Consider the following 16,889-nt stretch of genomic DNA (forward strand, 5'->3'; position numbering starts at 1 on the left):
GATATAAACCTCTCTGCAGGAGTTGGCTTAGACACAGATTAAGCCTTATTTTGGGCTAAATCGCTCTGTTCTTGGGGGAGTCCTCCGTCTTAAGCCCCTCTTTCCCTCCTCTGTCCAAACTTAATCTGTGTCTGGAAATACTTTGAGCTGATTGACTGTTTTTCAGGATTAGCTGTTCTTCTCCTCCACACAACACTGTTTTGCAGGAAACCTTGTTCAGGAATTTTGCAGTAATTCGTCTGAAGACGCACTTTAAGGACTTAAAGTGCCCTCCGCTTCACAGTGGTGGTGATAGGAACCAGGCGTCTGATGAGTTTACTGCCTCTAAAATCTCCCTCACTGAGAGGTAGAAATGGTTGTGAATACACAGCCTGATGCCTTAGACATTGTTTTGTGATGTTTGAGAGGGTTTTGGCTTAAAACGCTTTTTAAATCCACGGCCGAGAGGTGCATGCAGGGCGTTGTAAACTTAGAAGATGTGTGTAGGTTCACTGGTCATAACTAAAATGGCTATATTTGTGTTGTAGATATTGTGACCCCTGGTTCCCATCACCACCACTATAATAATAATACTTTTATTCATAATGCACTGAAAAGAAATCCCAGTTGGACAAAGTGCACCATTTCACATCAACCTACTCTGAATTACTTTGTTTTTCAGTCCAAATGACTGAAATATGCAGAACTTTTAAAAGAGTATTGTTCTGCTTTAATATCACTTTCATAAATTATGCGCCACTACATACACACTGTGGATCGTACTAAAGGAATAAAGGTTTAAAGGAGTAGGTTGGTGAAAAATTGAATTTGATCAGCTAGGACATGTTTAGTGTATGATTTTGATGGATGGATGGATAGAGAGAAGAATGGAGGGCAACTGTCTTGAATTTGACACCTGGATGGATGCATGGATGACACCGTTCCTGGTTTTGACAGATGGATGGATGGATGGATGGATGGATTGATGGAACCTGTCTGGGATTTGAAGGATGGATGAATGGATGGATGGGGGGAAGAATGGGAGGCAACTCTTAATATTGATACTGGATGGATGGGTGAATGGATACCTGTCTGGGATTTGAAGGATGAATGGATGGATGGTTGGAGGGTGACTATCTTGGATTTGACACATGGATGGATGGAGGGCATAGATGGATGGATGGAGAGTGACTATCTAGGATGGATGGATGGATGGATGGATGGATGGATAGATGGCATCTGTCTTGGATTTGATGGATGGATGGATGGATGGATGGATGGATAGACGGCATCTGTCTTGGATTTGATGGATGGATGGATGGATGGATGGATGGATATATGTTAAGTATCTAGAATTTGGTGGATGGATGGATGGATACATGTTAAGTATCTAGAATTTGGTGGATGGATGGATGGATGGATGGATGGATGGACGGAGAGAGGGCAACTATGTGGGATTTGACGCTTGGATGGATCAGATGGATCAGCTAAGACATGTTTGGTGGCTACAGTCACACTGTTATCTATAACAGTAGTTATACAGTGAAATCCTAACGAAGCCTCTGAACTGATAAGGGGGTCCTTCTGCTCCCTCTGCTCTCTCCCCTCCTCTCAGAGACCACTTAAATAAATCTATTAATGATTCATAAAAACTTGATGTGCACTGAGGCAAGTGTGATGATTTACGTATAATATTTAATGTTATTTACAAAAACAGTTTTCACCCCACTTTTCACTGCATTCAGTACGTTTTCCTCAGTGTTCAGGCTCGACCTTGATAGACTCTTGCATGCTGCTAATTGGTCGGTTGTAAGCTTCTCTTATCCAATAGCAACAGTGTTAAATTAAAGAAGCAAACATGTCTTAGCTGACTGACTACATTTGGAGTAAAGGGAAAACATTTAAAATTTAGATTTTTTTACTGGACTACTGCTTTGAAGTTACAATCTCCACCAAAAGACAGATGTCCAGTGTTAAATATTATATATTTCAGTCTAAATGACTTTTTGAACTACAGACATTTCAGATAAACAAAGAAGTAGTTTATATATGGTCATTTATAGTTGGTACATTTGTATTGATTCCCTGAAAGGCTGTGGAGTTATAATACTCACAGACAGTGAAGCAGTGTGCTATATGTTTCTGGCCTGGACTTCTATTGCCTAACGTGCTCAAGTTTAGACAGGCTCCTGAAACGGCTTCATTCCACAGTCAATCCCAGGTATTTAGGTTGGCCTTCTGCTGCTGCGTCTGCAGAGCAAACCTCAATCTCTGTGCCTCCGTCACAAATGGCCTCATTCTTTATTGTCTTGGCAACATGTGAGTACAATTTGAGCTTAAAGTGAATTTGGCCAGTAACACACACAAGGTTTTCCCTCTGAATGAGTGGTATGCTCAGAACGATGCTCCTGGTTTATCTAATATATTTAATTTGCTATATACAAAGACTATTTTCACCACACTTCACTACATTCAGGACATTTTCCTCAGAGCAGACGTTGGGCAACAGTAACTGTGGTAAACAAAAGTAATAGCAGATGTGGATCTCAAACAAACCCCCAAATATCTTTCTCTAACCTCCAAAACAGAAAAAGACACAAAGGGCCTGATTTTAAGGCCTAAGTGGTTGTGGATTCATGAAAATGCTTAGATACATATAATATATTTGTGTACAAAAAACCTGTTTACTGCACTCTTTCACACTGACCAGTGTAGACCTGGACGGAAGGACGTACGGATGGATGGATGGATGGAAGGATGGAGTGCAACTATCTTGGATCCGACACTTGTAACACTTATATGAATGGATGGATGGATGGATGAAAGGCAAGTATCTTGGATTTGACAGTTTGATGGAAGGATGGATGGATGGCTGGATGGATCAATTGATGGATGGCAACTGTTTTGGATTTGAACCCTGACTGGATGGATGGATGGGTGAATAGATAAATGGCAACTATTGTCAATTTTACACATGGATGATGGAGGGCAAGTATCTTGGATTTGACGGATGGATGGATGGATAGAGGGCATCTGTCTTGGATTTAAAACAAGGATGGATGGATGGATGGATGGATGGATGAATGGCAAGTATCTTGACTTTGATCCATGGATGACAAGTCTCCTGGATTTACCAACTGGATGGATGGAAGGATGGACAGAGGGCAAGTATCTTGGATTTGATGGATGGATGGATGAATGGATGGCTGGATGGATGGATGGATGTAGAGAGGGCAACTATCTCGGATTTGACACATGGATGGATGGATGGATGGATGGATGGATGGATGGATGGAGGGCCATTATCTTGGATTTGACACCTTTATGAATGGATGTAAGGATAGATGGATGGCAAGTATCTTGGATTTGATTCTTGGATGGATCAGATTGATCAGCTAAGGCACACAAATATCCTGAATATGACACATGGATGGATGGATAGATGGATGGATGGAAGGATGGAAGGATGGAGGGCAGTTATCTTGGATTTAACTTAAAAGAGTTTACAATTATTTGCTTGAATGCAACAGAATATGTATATACAGTATAAACTGAGGTAGAAATCAAAGAGATTTTTGCTGAATATTACAAACGTGTGTTGTTTATTATGATCACTGGAAACAGAGGAAATCTGAGCAGCTCCCTAACAATACAGTCATACAGCGGACTGTTCCACAAAGCCTTATGTAAGAGCGCTGGTGAATCAATGGTATTAGACCAAACAGCTTAAACCATTTTCATGCAGAACAGAAAAATGCAACAGCTTTAACATTGTTCAAATGATTTAGTAGGACTGTAAAAGCAACTGGAGCTCAGGTCTGTAAGCCATTAAAGATCAGGCAGCAGCTGCTGTTGTTCCTGGCTAATCAGATTAGCGTCATAGGAGTTGCATTAAATGTCTCGGTGCATACAGTGGCTGTGTGGCTATGGCATGGCTACTGTAGTACATGAGGTATTTAAATGTTACATGAGTTCCAGTGAATGAAGTGGAAAGCAGTGTTACTGTACAGTCGGGCCCAAAAGTCGACTAAAAGTCCACTAGACTTGATCTTTATTTAATCATTTATTTTGACATCATAATAAAATTTACTCAATTGATTCTTATTATTGACGAATATGTGTTTTAAAACTGTGATCAATCTATATCTTCTTAAGTAATCTCTTAACCAACATGCACCGACTAAAGCTATGAGTCTGCCATGGTGAATTATTGGTCAACATTAGCTGCTAATTACCAGGCCAATAGAGGCCAATACACTTTATGAGAAACTGTGTTACATAAATTAAGTCTTAGAAAATGACTCCATTGCTCCAGTCTGAAGCAATCTCCCAGCTTTACTGACCAAACACACCTGACCTGCAGCTCAGCAGTACATACTCCACCTGTCGGGTACAGAGCAACGCAATCCCTGACCAGTGTGACGCAGACTGAGGCTTTGGGTTTTGAATCAAGATTACCGTAATCCGCTTCAATCTCCTGAGCAGGTGTTTGAACACAGAGGTGTATATTTAGCAATGCAGACAGAAACGCTGGAGGAGTTTGCAGCTGAAAAGGCTTATACAGTGGCATAATTTGGTGTCCACTGCATGTCCACAACTAAATTACTGAAAGTGTGTGTGTGTGTGTGTATATATACATATATATATATATATATATATATATATATATATATATATATATATATAAACACAATCAGGCATAACATTATGACCACCTCCTTGTTTCTACACTCATTGTCCATTTTATCAGCTCCACTTACTATATAGGTGCACTTTGTAGTTCTACAGTTACAGACTGTAGTCCATCTGTTTCTCTGCATACTTTGTTAGCCCCCTTTTACCCTGTTCTTCAGTGGTCAGGACCCCCATGGACCCTCACAGAGCAGGTACTATTTGGGTGGTGGATCATTCTCAGCACTGCAGTAACACTGATGTGGTGGTGGTGTTAGTGTGTGTTGTGCTGGTACGAGTGGATCAGACACAGCAGTGCTGCTGGAGTTTTTAAACACCTCAGTGTCACTGCTGGACTGAGAATAGTCCACCAACCAAAAATATCCAGCCAACAGCGTCCTGTGGGCAGCGTCCTGTGGGCAGTGTCCTGTGGGCAGTGTCCTGTGACCACTGATGAAGGACTAGAGGATGACCAACACAAACTGTGCAGCAGCAGATGAGCTATCGTCTCTGACTTTACATCTACAAGGTGGACTGACAAGGTAGGAGTCTCTAATAGAGTGGACAGTGAGTGGACACAGTGTTTAAAAACTCCAGCAGCACTGCTGTGTCTGATCCACTCGTACCAGCACAACACACCACCACCATGTCAGTGTTACTGCAGTGCTGAGAATGATCCACCACCCAAATAGTACCTGCTCTGTGAGGGTCCATGGGGGTCCTGACCACTGAAGAACAGGGTAAAAGGGGGCTAACAAAGTATGCAGAGAAACAGATGGACTACAGTAACAATACTGAGAGATTCAAGTAATATAACTAAACAGAACTGAAGAAAAGACTTTTAAATCTTTCTGTAAAGTGTAATTTTTAAAAAATGCAATTTCTGGTGAGGAATAAATTAGGACACCCCACTTATTTATTCCACCCCATTTATTCCCACTTAAAATGGCTAAAATCACACACAGTTGTATCACATCAGGTGAACATGATTAGAACATCGTTACTCTTTGAAGGAGGCTTGCCTTATTTAAAGTGAGAGTGAACACCATGGTGAGATCGAAAGAGCTGTCTGAGGCCATGAGAAAGAAGATTGTAGCAGATTATGAGTCCAGTAAGGGATTTAGAAAGATCTCAAAAGAGTTTGAAATCAGCCATTCCACTGTCCGGAAAACAGTCTACAAATAGAGGACATTCAAAACAACTGCCAGCATGCCAGGCTGGACAAAGTCCAGGACTTCTGGAATAATGTACTTTGGACAGATGAGTCTAACGTTGAATTATTTGGACACCATAACAGAAGGCATGTTTGGCGTAAACCAAATACAGCATTACAGGAAAAGACCCTCATACCAACTGTGAAACATGGAGCTGGAAGTGTCATGGTTTGGGGATGCTTTGCTGCAGCAGGACCTGCCCAGCTCACCACCATCAATTCCACCGTGTATCAGAGGGTGCTTGAGGAACATGTGAGACCATCTGTAAAAAAATTTAAGCTGAAGTGGACCTGGACCCTGCAACATGACCAATGACCCAAAACATACCAGTAAATCCACCAAGGACTGGCTGAAAACTGAGAAGTGGAGAGTCCTGGAACGGCCGAGTCAAAGCTCAGATCTTAATCCCATTGAGATGCTGTGGGGTGACGTGAGACGGGCTGTACATGCAAGAAACCCCTCAAACATCTCACAGCTGAGAGAGTTCTGCGTTGTGGAGTGGGGCAAACTTTCCTCAGACCGATGTCAGAGACTGGTAGATGGCTACAAGAAGCGCCTGAAGGTATTTCAGCTAAAGGGGGTAACACTAGCTATTAGGGGGTAGGGTGTCCTAACTTTTTCCTCAGTTAGAATACACACTTTTGTTAATATTTTTTTTGTTTAACGAGTAAAACAAGGTTAATTTTTGTTGTTTACCTGCAATTAAATCACTCTTTTCCAGAGACAACATTAGACATCGATATGTGAACAATTCTTAATAAAGAACTGAATATTTAATAGGGTGTCCTAATTTTTTCACGACTTGTTTCTGACAGTGGAGATATATATATATATATATCTCCACTGTCAGAAACAACACCTCATATCTCAAAAATGTAAGGTAAAATTCTTCATGTATTCCATTCATATATGTATACATTTACATATATATATATATATAAACACTCATAACAGTAAAAAGCAACACTGTTAGTGTTTGTTGGAGTAATAACTGCTTTATACTCCTTAATATCCCTGCAGTATAATTTGCCTCCTCTGCTAAAAAGTGATATTTTTCATGTGACTGACGTCACAAACGTCAGTCCCTGATTGGTCAGAAGCTTGGCCTGAAGCTTGGCCTTGATTGGTCCAAGAGTTGTTATGATCCAAAATCCTGAACCTAACCTGCCAAGTGGGGTACTTCTCCACATAACTGAAGCCCAAAGTCAAGACTGTCCAATAGGAAAAGAGCTGAGGGACATTACTGTCAGCCAATCCTCAACACTGGGCTTAGGTTAACAGGTTAGGCATGCAGTATCAGTTGCCATGGCAATGCATCCCGGTAAAAAGTGATCTACCATCATGAGACAAACAAGGTTAGAATGAACTAGGTTTAAATTTAGGTGGCTAATCCTGCTTTGTGAGGCAGCCACCTGGGGGCCATTTCACATCTCAGGGTTTCCGTTAGCCTGATAACCTCGGCCAAAGAAACAAGCCTGTCCAAAAGGAGAACTATGGGACATTCATATTGGACAGTCCTCAACTTTTGGCTTAGGTTATCCAGCTTCGGAGATACGCTGCTTTGTCAAACACTCCCCTGCCGAATTTTTAACCTGGTTATTGTTCCACATGGCTACCCAAATAAGGGAATTCTGTTATCAGGCCTCGGACAGCATCTGTTACATTAGTTAAAGACAACAACTCCACCTCTGATGTAATTTATTCCTTTAATATAATTATTACATATACAAAAAAGCATACAAAAACGATCCTCCAAAACTTACAGTAGTAAGGTCATTCCGTAGAATACACATATACAAACGTTACTCCAGATACACGAGTCTGTTTACTCATTCGCTCTCAAAAACTGATCATGATTTCAACTGATTAAAAAAAAAAAAACACAATGGAATAAACTCAACTAATAAAACACAATACAGATGAGCAGGTCTGCCATCGTTTTCATCCAACGGCCATTTACCATCACTGCACACAGAGCACTGGAGGAATGCATCTCATGACCAACCACATGGAGCTCAAAGCAAGACACGGCGACAATCAGTGACCAGTTCATCTCTTTTTTTTTGCACATTGCTATGAACACATGGGATTTCCACATTAGAGGAAAACAATCAGATACAACGTACAAGACTGGTGAGGAGACATTCGTGGTGAATCTCTAGATCTTTCCACCAGCTGTTTGAGGGTCTTGTATGTATGATACACGCAGTTACTGACATCAGAGGTGATTTATGAAAAGGGCTGCAGATCGAAAAGCCTGAGTTTTGGCCCAGGCTGTTAAGAAGGCACTCAGTGAGGAACGATCAGTGATGTTTTTAGAGTGAACACACACAAAGTCTGGCGGCTTAAAGGACGAGAGCTTTACTGTTGAACTACTCTGACTGCTTTTTCAATGTCTGGCGATGTTAGAACCGCCAAAGGAGAGAACTAAGAACTTATGGTGTAGCTGACCTTCCCAAGCTCTGCCCGCAAATGCACTGAATGATATAATCACTGACCTTAAATGGTCCTCAAATGATAATTATTCTTCAGTAGCTACTGTTGGACAAGTTTTGTTGAACATTAGCAGAAATCCCATTCGACTTAAGAGACAGCAGGACTCGTTTTGGCCAAAATATGTATATTTTTGAGTGGGTTAACTTCAGATTATATTTATTTTGTATGGTTGTGGAAGCAGATGTAGGCTTTTCAATCGTGAGATCAAGTTAACGCGAGCATGATGGCAAAGTGGTTGTGGTATCCAACCTGGCAAGTTTTGATTAGCTACGTTAACATGGTACAGCTTGGCTGTGTAGCATCAAAACTGAGTGGGATTTTTGCCAGCGTTCTGGAAACGTTTGCACCAGTAGCTACCAAGACCTATGACGGCGTTTTAGGGCCACTGTTAAAAAAATAAAAACAGTAAACTTCGAGAATAAAGTCGCAATATTTTGAGAAAAAAAGTCATAATATTTCAACAATAAAATCATAGAATTACAACATTAAAGTGGCATTAATACCAGGAAAGGTTATACTTAGGACAGGGACCGAGAACCCAACGAGTTACGCCAGCCCCCCTACAGTTAGCCCACTTTATTCTCGTAACTTTACGACTTTATTCTCGAAGTTTACTATTACCATTTTTATTAACAGAGGCCCTAAAACACCGTCGTAAAGAACACATCTGTGGGTGGAGCACGCTTTAGTGAACTGAACTTAGAGCTAGAATTAGGTAAGAGTAGAAAGACAATGTGGCGATTATTAACCGAACAAGACTACATTACCCACAACCTTTGCAGCACAACGGTCATTATTTGATCAACTGTATAGTAGACAGTGCTGGGAAATATGACAATATTTATGGGTACTGTGATAAAATACACCAAAGTGCTTTTATGAGCATAATGTGGATACAGTCAGTATTTAATCATAGACGTCAACCTCTATAAACAGAGGTTTAACGTTCTATTCAGAGCATCCAAACTGTATAAATTGACTGATACCCGTATAGTACATTTGTACCACTGAAATGACAACAGCAGCAATATATCCTGCACTGTGATACAGAACTAATCAGAATAATTGGCCAGAGTTTACGAGGAACCCGTATTAGACTAGATTTCCCAGCTTTATATCTTCAAAATGGATTGGTCGACACCTATGCTTAAAGAAAACTGACCAACTGCATGTTTGATTACAAAGACAAACTTGCCAAAACTAAACACCCTATGAAGAAAGTGTTTCGGCCATATTGCCCACCCTAAGGGTGGCGTTCGTGCTGATACTCAAATAAATGATCACTGTTGTGCAAAAGTTTTGGAAAACTCAGTCAAGGCTGGCACAGTAAAGCGCTGAGCACTAAGAAAGAGCCATTCATCTGTGTCTGCTGATGTGAGGAAATGAGTCAGCTACCATATTCAAATGATGCAGCACACAGTCTGAGGCAGTAGAAGAGTAGAGGAAAGAGGTTTCCTTTCTCCATATTGGAGAGTACCTTGGTAGTCGTTCCCCCATCAAAGCTTGTGTTGTACAAGTTGTACATTTTCCCCCTTAGCCCCCTTGTAGTCGATGAGCCACGATATGTTCGGTGTCTGAAGCTTCTTTACCTTCGCACTGGACAAGTAAAGCTGAACTGTGGCCAATTAGAACTGTGCAGTCTGCTTAAATCACCACACTTGACTCAAACTGCGTCAAGCTGTTCAGCGAGTCAATTTGAGGTTACTTATGTGGTTTCCATTACATGGGCATGCAGTCAACAGACATGTCTTGGCTGACTGACTACATCTGGGATAGAAGTGAAGATTGTATACATTAGATTTTTTGCCAAATTACCCTTTTATAAACCTCGAGAGCCCCGACTCGCACTCAGATCCCACCACCCTTAAGGAGTTCAGTGTTTTTCTTGCTCTAAAACACCTGATTCAAGTGTAAAGAGTTGAATGACATATAGAGCTGGGCATCAACATTCAATACTTTGATGGACTGACTGGACTGCTTCAATACCACTACTGAAAAATTCTGTTGTTCAATCCTGAATTTCAACATCTAATGCAGCAACTTGTAATCTGGAATACAACGAAATTGCAATTTAAGAACGCAATTTTCAAATCGCAAGAGCTGCAATTTTTTTTAAATTATAGCCTGCTTTATCAAAAACGTTGTCTAAGTTTTAAGAGTGGAAATTGAACCTAATAACATGGAGATTGTGAACTGCCTGTAGATGAGTTGGACCAATCAGAGGCAGCCAATCATCCCCCTGTGTTGTGACATCACAACCACAACTTACTGGCAGTTTGGCTCACTGCATTCAGGGGTCAAACCTCAGAAAAGGTGGATATTCAGATTTTTTGGCCAAAAACCTCATGTCTTATTAATAATAATCACAGTTTAAATTGCAGTCGCAATATTAGTCAGAAAAATCGCAGTTAGATATTTTGCTCAAATCGTTCAGCCCTACGATGAATAAAAAAAAACAACGGAGAAAACACCTCCTCAACTCTCCTAATCGGAAAGTCAGGAAAGTACATCTTCTTTTCTTTAAAATGTGATTATAGTAACATTTGCTTTAGACCGATTAACATACAGACACAGTAGTTGGTTAAATCTATAACGGTCAATGATGTAATTCCAAGCTCCGATTTCCCATTTCCAAGCAGCATAAGTAATCAGTCCCAGCACAGACATGCCCGTTTCAAAATCTAGACTGCTGATTGGCTGGTTATTAACGTCAATATTTCTTGATTTGCCTGCAATTCATTGTGGTTTGTGAATACAACAGCTTCCTTGGTTTGTAATTTAAAAGAAGGCATTGAAGTAAAGTATTGTTTAAGAATCGGTAACTAAGGCTACGTTCACACAGCAGGTAAAAGTGGCCCTAATCTGATTTTCTCACCAAATCCGATTTTTTGTTTGGCTGTTCACATTGTCTTTTAAACGTGATCTGTATGCGACATCAGTCTGAACAGATCAGCTCCTAAACCCACCGCATGCGCAAAAGAACAGTGCTTCACGCGGCTCATTCAGAGGTAAACAATGGATGAGTCTCTTCTCAGTTTTTAGTACAGAAACATCAGCCTAAATGTTTGAGGTCTCAGCAGCACGAAATGATGACTGATATCGAGTTGGACGTAAAAGTCTCATGAATTCCGATCCGGCTGTTCAGTCTGAGTCGCACTGCCGCGTATCAGATACGTATCGGATTTCAGTACCACATATGAAAGCGTCTCAAATCGGAATTGAAAATATCAGATTCAATGCGTTTTGTGCTGTTCACACTGCCACATTGGGACACACATGAGGAAAAAGATCAGATTTGGGCCACTTTTACCTGCTGTGTAACCGTAGCGTAGCCAAAGTCAGAGTATCGGTATTGATGTTGAAAATACCCAGCCCTACACGTTTGTTAGACATCCTACTCCTGTATCCTCAACCTATTATGACTGCAGCTGACGAATAGCACTGCTACAACAGCCACTTTCAATACACTAAAATGTCCTAGCAGTAAGTTTCAGGAGCTCAGTGGACCTTTATCCTTTAAGACATGATGCCAAGAACTGCCAAACGGCATCACCTCACACCGTCCACCTCACACAGTACCAGACAAACGCGGCCCAGAACCATCCACTAACAAAAATGTGTCCTACGAAACGTCTACAACCCCGTAATGTCTCGAATGAGCATAACTGATATGAAGCTTTATGTGTAGCACAGCATTTGTCTTTGGTTTGCGTGCCTGAGCAGCGATCAGTTCGTACGCCATAAAAACTGAGCACAAATTGATTATGCAGAGCCCCGTATTAAGGTGTCGGACAGCAGGGAGGCTATGGAGTAACTTATCTCGCTAATTGCTCCCCTGGCGTCCTTGTGGAGGAATCCAAAGGAAATGGAAGACTGCATGTTAGCACCCATATTAATATGCATATCGGATAACAGCCTGGTATTTATATACACAGTATAATGCTTGGTTTGGTTAATGATCATTCTACTGCACAAACTACGGGCATTGATTAGCAGAGTAATTGATTTATAGAGTCGACTGCTGGGAAAATAAGGTAAACCTCAGTAGCCACCTGATTATTTTATGCATTATGTACCATTATGTATCATTTGTGTACAGTTTAAACGCTGTGTAAATGAGTCCCGCCGTGGTGAGGAATGTGTACACAGCACACATTTTCCTCTTTCTGTTCAGGACATACGCGATGCGATCTTGTTGTTGGTTTCAGCAGAAAGTTCATAGCAAAAAAAAGAGGAGCTTTTAGATATAATAACTGTTATTATAGTCTGACGCGCTGTTTTAGGAGGAGCATCTGTTTGATATAGGTAGCATTTCCAGCATTACATTTATTCACATTTTTCTTAACGTCTTTAATGTAAACTAGTATCTCCGCCCCAAATCTGACTTGTCTGTTGCTGTTAAATGTAGAATAAGGTCAGAAATCTGTCGCTACAGCTTGGAATCAGCATAATCACTGCCTAAGGTCATCACCTCCATCATTGACCCATCGATGCTCTGCCCACAAATGCATTCTCTCATAGCTGCTACTGAGGCTGGACAAGGTTTACAGAACATTAGTATAATTGACCTAATGAGAACTTGTTGCACACAACTCAGGTTTCATCCAAATCTATGAAATCAGAGTGTTATTTATTTTGTATGTGTGTGAAAAGTGTCAGGATGTAGTTTAAGTGTTGTGTAAGCAAGTTTAAGCTAGTATGGTTGCAAATTTGTTGTCCATTTTCAACTGGAAACTCACTCAACCAATGTAAACTCCAACACTGAATGGGATTTTGGCCTTGTCCAACTTAGCAACAGTTGCTAGGAAAGGACCGACTTGTGGGCGGAGCACAGACAGGTCAAGTTCAGGGAAGTTTTTAGTGTAAACGTGAATATTAAGAGATGTGCTTCACTCCTCGCAAGTCATATAAAACTGTTTTAAAACGTCCATTAAATCAGGAAAAAAAGAACTATACTGTGTTATATAATAAATAATCTTGATTTATAGTTTCTATAGAAAAAAGTCTGCAGAGAAAAAAAAAGAAAAAAACAAAAAAAAAGCCAGCAAAGCAGAAGCAGCATCGCAGCTCTGTCCCAAAGAGAACAGCGTCCTGCCTCAGCTGCGGCCGAGCCGGCTCCCTCATATCGTGACATGGAGAGAGTCGTGCAGCCACTTGCCCTGGGCCGTTCCGTTCTGTTCGGCCCCGTCTGGCGTCTCGGTGGGGGTCACTCCAGACTCTGCGTAGTACTCGTCGTCTTCGTCGAAGTAGCCGTTCTCCATCCCGTACGGGCCGTCTGCGCTGGAACCGGCAGAAAGGTCCTGGCAGCTGCCCTTATACTCCTGGATGGACTCGTGGAGCGACCAGAGCTGGCAGAGCAAAGACATGTCCTGCTGCCGCAAACCCACCTGCAGCAGGAACAGAGCGGACAAGCAGTACATCAGCAAAGAGGAGTGAAACACACCATGGGCCGGTTTCCCAGACCCACATTAAGCCTGAGCCCAGACAAAGGAATGTTCAGCATTGATCTTATAATTCAGTCCAAGATTAGACCTAATCCATCATCTATGTTCTGAAATCCACCTCTGTAGGTCCAAAAGTGCCTGGACATCCCCTCTAATCTGAGGAGTTGGGCTATTTGGCAGATCCAGAGCTGACATAGGTGTTCGACTTTTACAGAAAAGCAGAATCTACGCAGAACTGGACCTAAGCCTATGGTCACTACATGCAATACCAAGCACCAGCTATAATATGGAGCAGGAGAACTGCGTTCTCTGGAGTGACCGAGCTCCATCCAGAACTAATCATCAACATCAGTACCTGATCTCACTAATACTGCTGTGGCTGAATGCAATGAAATCCTCACAGCAATGTTACAATGTCTAGTGTAAAACCTTCTCAGGAGATATATTTTTAACATTTAAAACATGTTCCATGTTAGTTATTAAAACAGAAATCATTTTTTTTTAAACATCTGCATAATAAACGCCTGCACAGTCTTTCAGAGTGGTTTTCTCAGAGCCAGAACTGTTCACAGTGGTGGTGATGGGAATCAGACGTCGGAAGAGTTTAATCTCTCTAAAAGCTCCCTCAGAAAAAATAAAAGATATTTAATAAAATGGTTATGAATACGCTGCCTGAGATTTGTTTTGACATAAGCTTTTATCCTTAACAACTACTCATGGCAGAGAGGTACACGCAGGGTGTTGTGCGGCAAACGGTCCCCAAAACAAAATGTATTTTTTCAATATTACGGCTATTTTACCATTATCAACATTACATACAAAAAATTAAAAATCAAAACTCATGTTTTGTAGGTTTACTTTTCAGTCTGGACAGCAAATGAGGTGGTCATATTTGTGTTGTAGACATGGTGACCCCTGGTTCCCATCACCACCACTGTAAAGAAAATCCAGGTTTCTCCAAACCACTGAAATATGTAGATTTAAAAAAAATGGTAGAATTCACCTTTAATCATGTCAAGCAGAACGTTTTTCAGTCTTACATCTGCAAAACTCATCTGAGGTTCAACTAAAAGTGTGTATGATTTACTGAAAACAACTGTTTTGCTAGTAATTGTGGGCAACTGTAGTTAAGTTAGGTGTTTAGCTGCTTTTTAAAAGCTAAGGTGAGGGATAAACAAGTCTGTTACACTTAAAGGAGCCTAAAATATTAACAAAATATAGAGATTTTGGTATTTTTGATATGAAAAACTCTGTTTTGCTAGTCAAAGTCTGAGACGAGGCTGAAGTTAGCTTCTTCTTATTCGAATTTTCCCGTTCCACCTTAAATAGCGCAGGATCTACGATCTGTCGCCTCAGACTCAGGCGCCGGAGTGTTGCTGCTGCACCATTTAAGGTGGAACGGAAAAATCGAATAAGACGCTGACTTCAGCTCGTCAGTCTGAGGGGAGTTGCAGCATAAAAACAAGTTAGTGACCACTGAAGAGCTTACAGTGTTAACGAAATATGTAATTTGGTCCAGACTGGACTCCTACGCCTACAAAAAGTGGGCTATCCAGGCGAGGCTAGTCTCAGAGAGGGATTAGAGCCGAAGCTAAAGCTGAAGCACGGCCGCTCAGTGTTTATACGGAGCAGAAGCAGCTGTTGCTCCCTTTCTTTTCCCCAGCTTTAGCAGCAGGAGGCTTTAACCCGACTTCACTCACCATTTCCTTTCTGAGGAGAGCCAGGGCAGCGTCGAGGTTGGCTGGTTTGCTGGCCAGCAGGCCGTCGGTGTTGGCCCTGCCGCGGCTCAGGTCGTCCTGGATCATGGTCTTCTTCACGTACACCCGCTCCATGTCCCTCCAAGAGCCGCCGCTCGAGTTCAGCAAGCCGCTCAGGCTCTTAGGAAGAGGGGGGAGACCCTCGATACAGGCCGGCGTCCCGCTCGCTGATTTCCCGTTCATTTTATCTCTGATATTTCGCCGAAAGTAAGAGCCTAAACAGACATTAACCACAGGGAGTAAACACGGCTGCTGCGGAGGACAACCGACGCCCAGCGTCGAAACACAACGGCACAGAAGAGCCGAGCTCTCCCGAAGAAGAGCTGGAAATCAGTGCGAGCGGAGTTTCACGGTTAGTGTGTCTTTAAGTAGGCGGAGCCGGCGATGACGCAGCGAATGATGAATATTCATGAGCGTTTAGTCCTGAATTAATTACTGTTGTTGTTGTTGTTGTTTTTTTTTTTTAAATCACGAAAGGCAGCGACGAAAGGTGGATTTATAAACATGAATTAAATAAATAAAAAAATAAACATGAAATAATAATCAAAATACGGTTTAAACAGACACCTCTTACAAAATGGATAAATAAGCACATAAATAAATCTACAAATAAAAATAAAGCGTAATCTACAGATTTCTCTTCAGGAATAAGGAAGGAAAAAACAAAGAAAAAAAGAACAAAAAATGTAAACACGTAAGTAAAGCTATTTTTAAACAGATACTTATTTTACACAGATGCAACAGAAAAAAAAGTTTTTAAACAATAAAAAATAATTATAATAATAAAACACAATCTGCACTTTTTTAAAACAGACAACTGTTATTAAACGAATAAAGTAACTGTAGTGACTTCTGCTCATAATAGCAGGCCTGATGGCCGGATATGCAACAATACTGTGACTGTCTAACATTTGCATTTGGATACTCAGCTAAAACAGACCGTCACCTTCTTAAAGCATTTACACCCTTGGCTCTGATGTTCTTTCCGGCCTCGTTTTATTGTATGGAGTGCTGTGGCCGCACTAAGTCAGCTGTCAGGACCTTGACTCCTAAGCCCTGTGGTCCTGGAGTGATTTGCGATGAGGTCAGGCCAGGAGAACCAATGTGTCAGGAGCGGAGAGCAGATGGCCTGCAGTGGAGCTACACAGGCCGTCCTGCCCTGATACGACACGTACACCCAGCCGCAGATGGAGACAAAAGCATTCCAGTCCAGCGCCATGTGGCCAGTACAATGGCCTTCACCGCGCACAGCTGTTAGACTCAGAGACTGTTCAGGCCCAGAAGAGTGCTAAAGCGTGTAATGACATTGTGAGTGGCAGACGAGGACG

General features: G+C 41.6%; 1 protein-coding gene across 1 annotated transcript; it reads right to left on the bottom strand.

Moving 5' to 3' along the window:
• Positions 1-7,553: 7,553 nt before the first annotated feature.
• Positions 7,554-15,907, bottom strand: fam89a (family with sequence similarity 89 member A). The gene is made up of 2 exons (XM_036581266.1): positions 15,505-15,907; positions 7,554-13,747 (listed from the first exon to the last, which is right to left on the bottom strand). The coding sequence occupies exons 1-2, from the start codon at positions 15,742-15,744 to the stop codon at positions 13,481-13,483; spliced, it is 507 nt and encodes a 168-aa protein (XP_036437159.1). The 5' UTR covers positions 15,745-15,907; the 3' UTR covers positions 7,554-13,480.
• Positions 15,908-16,889: the final 982 nt, after the last annotated feature.

This window comes from Colossoma macropomum, unplaced genomic scaffold, assembly GCF_904425465.1.
Source record: "Colossoma macropomum unplaced genomic scaffold, Colossoma_macropomum, whole genome shotgun sequence".
Lineage (NCBI taxonomy): Eukaryota > Metazoa > Chordata > Actinopteri > Characiformes > Serrasalmidae > Colossoma > Colossoma macropomum.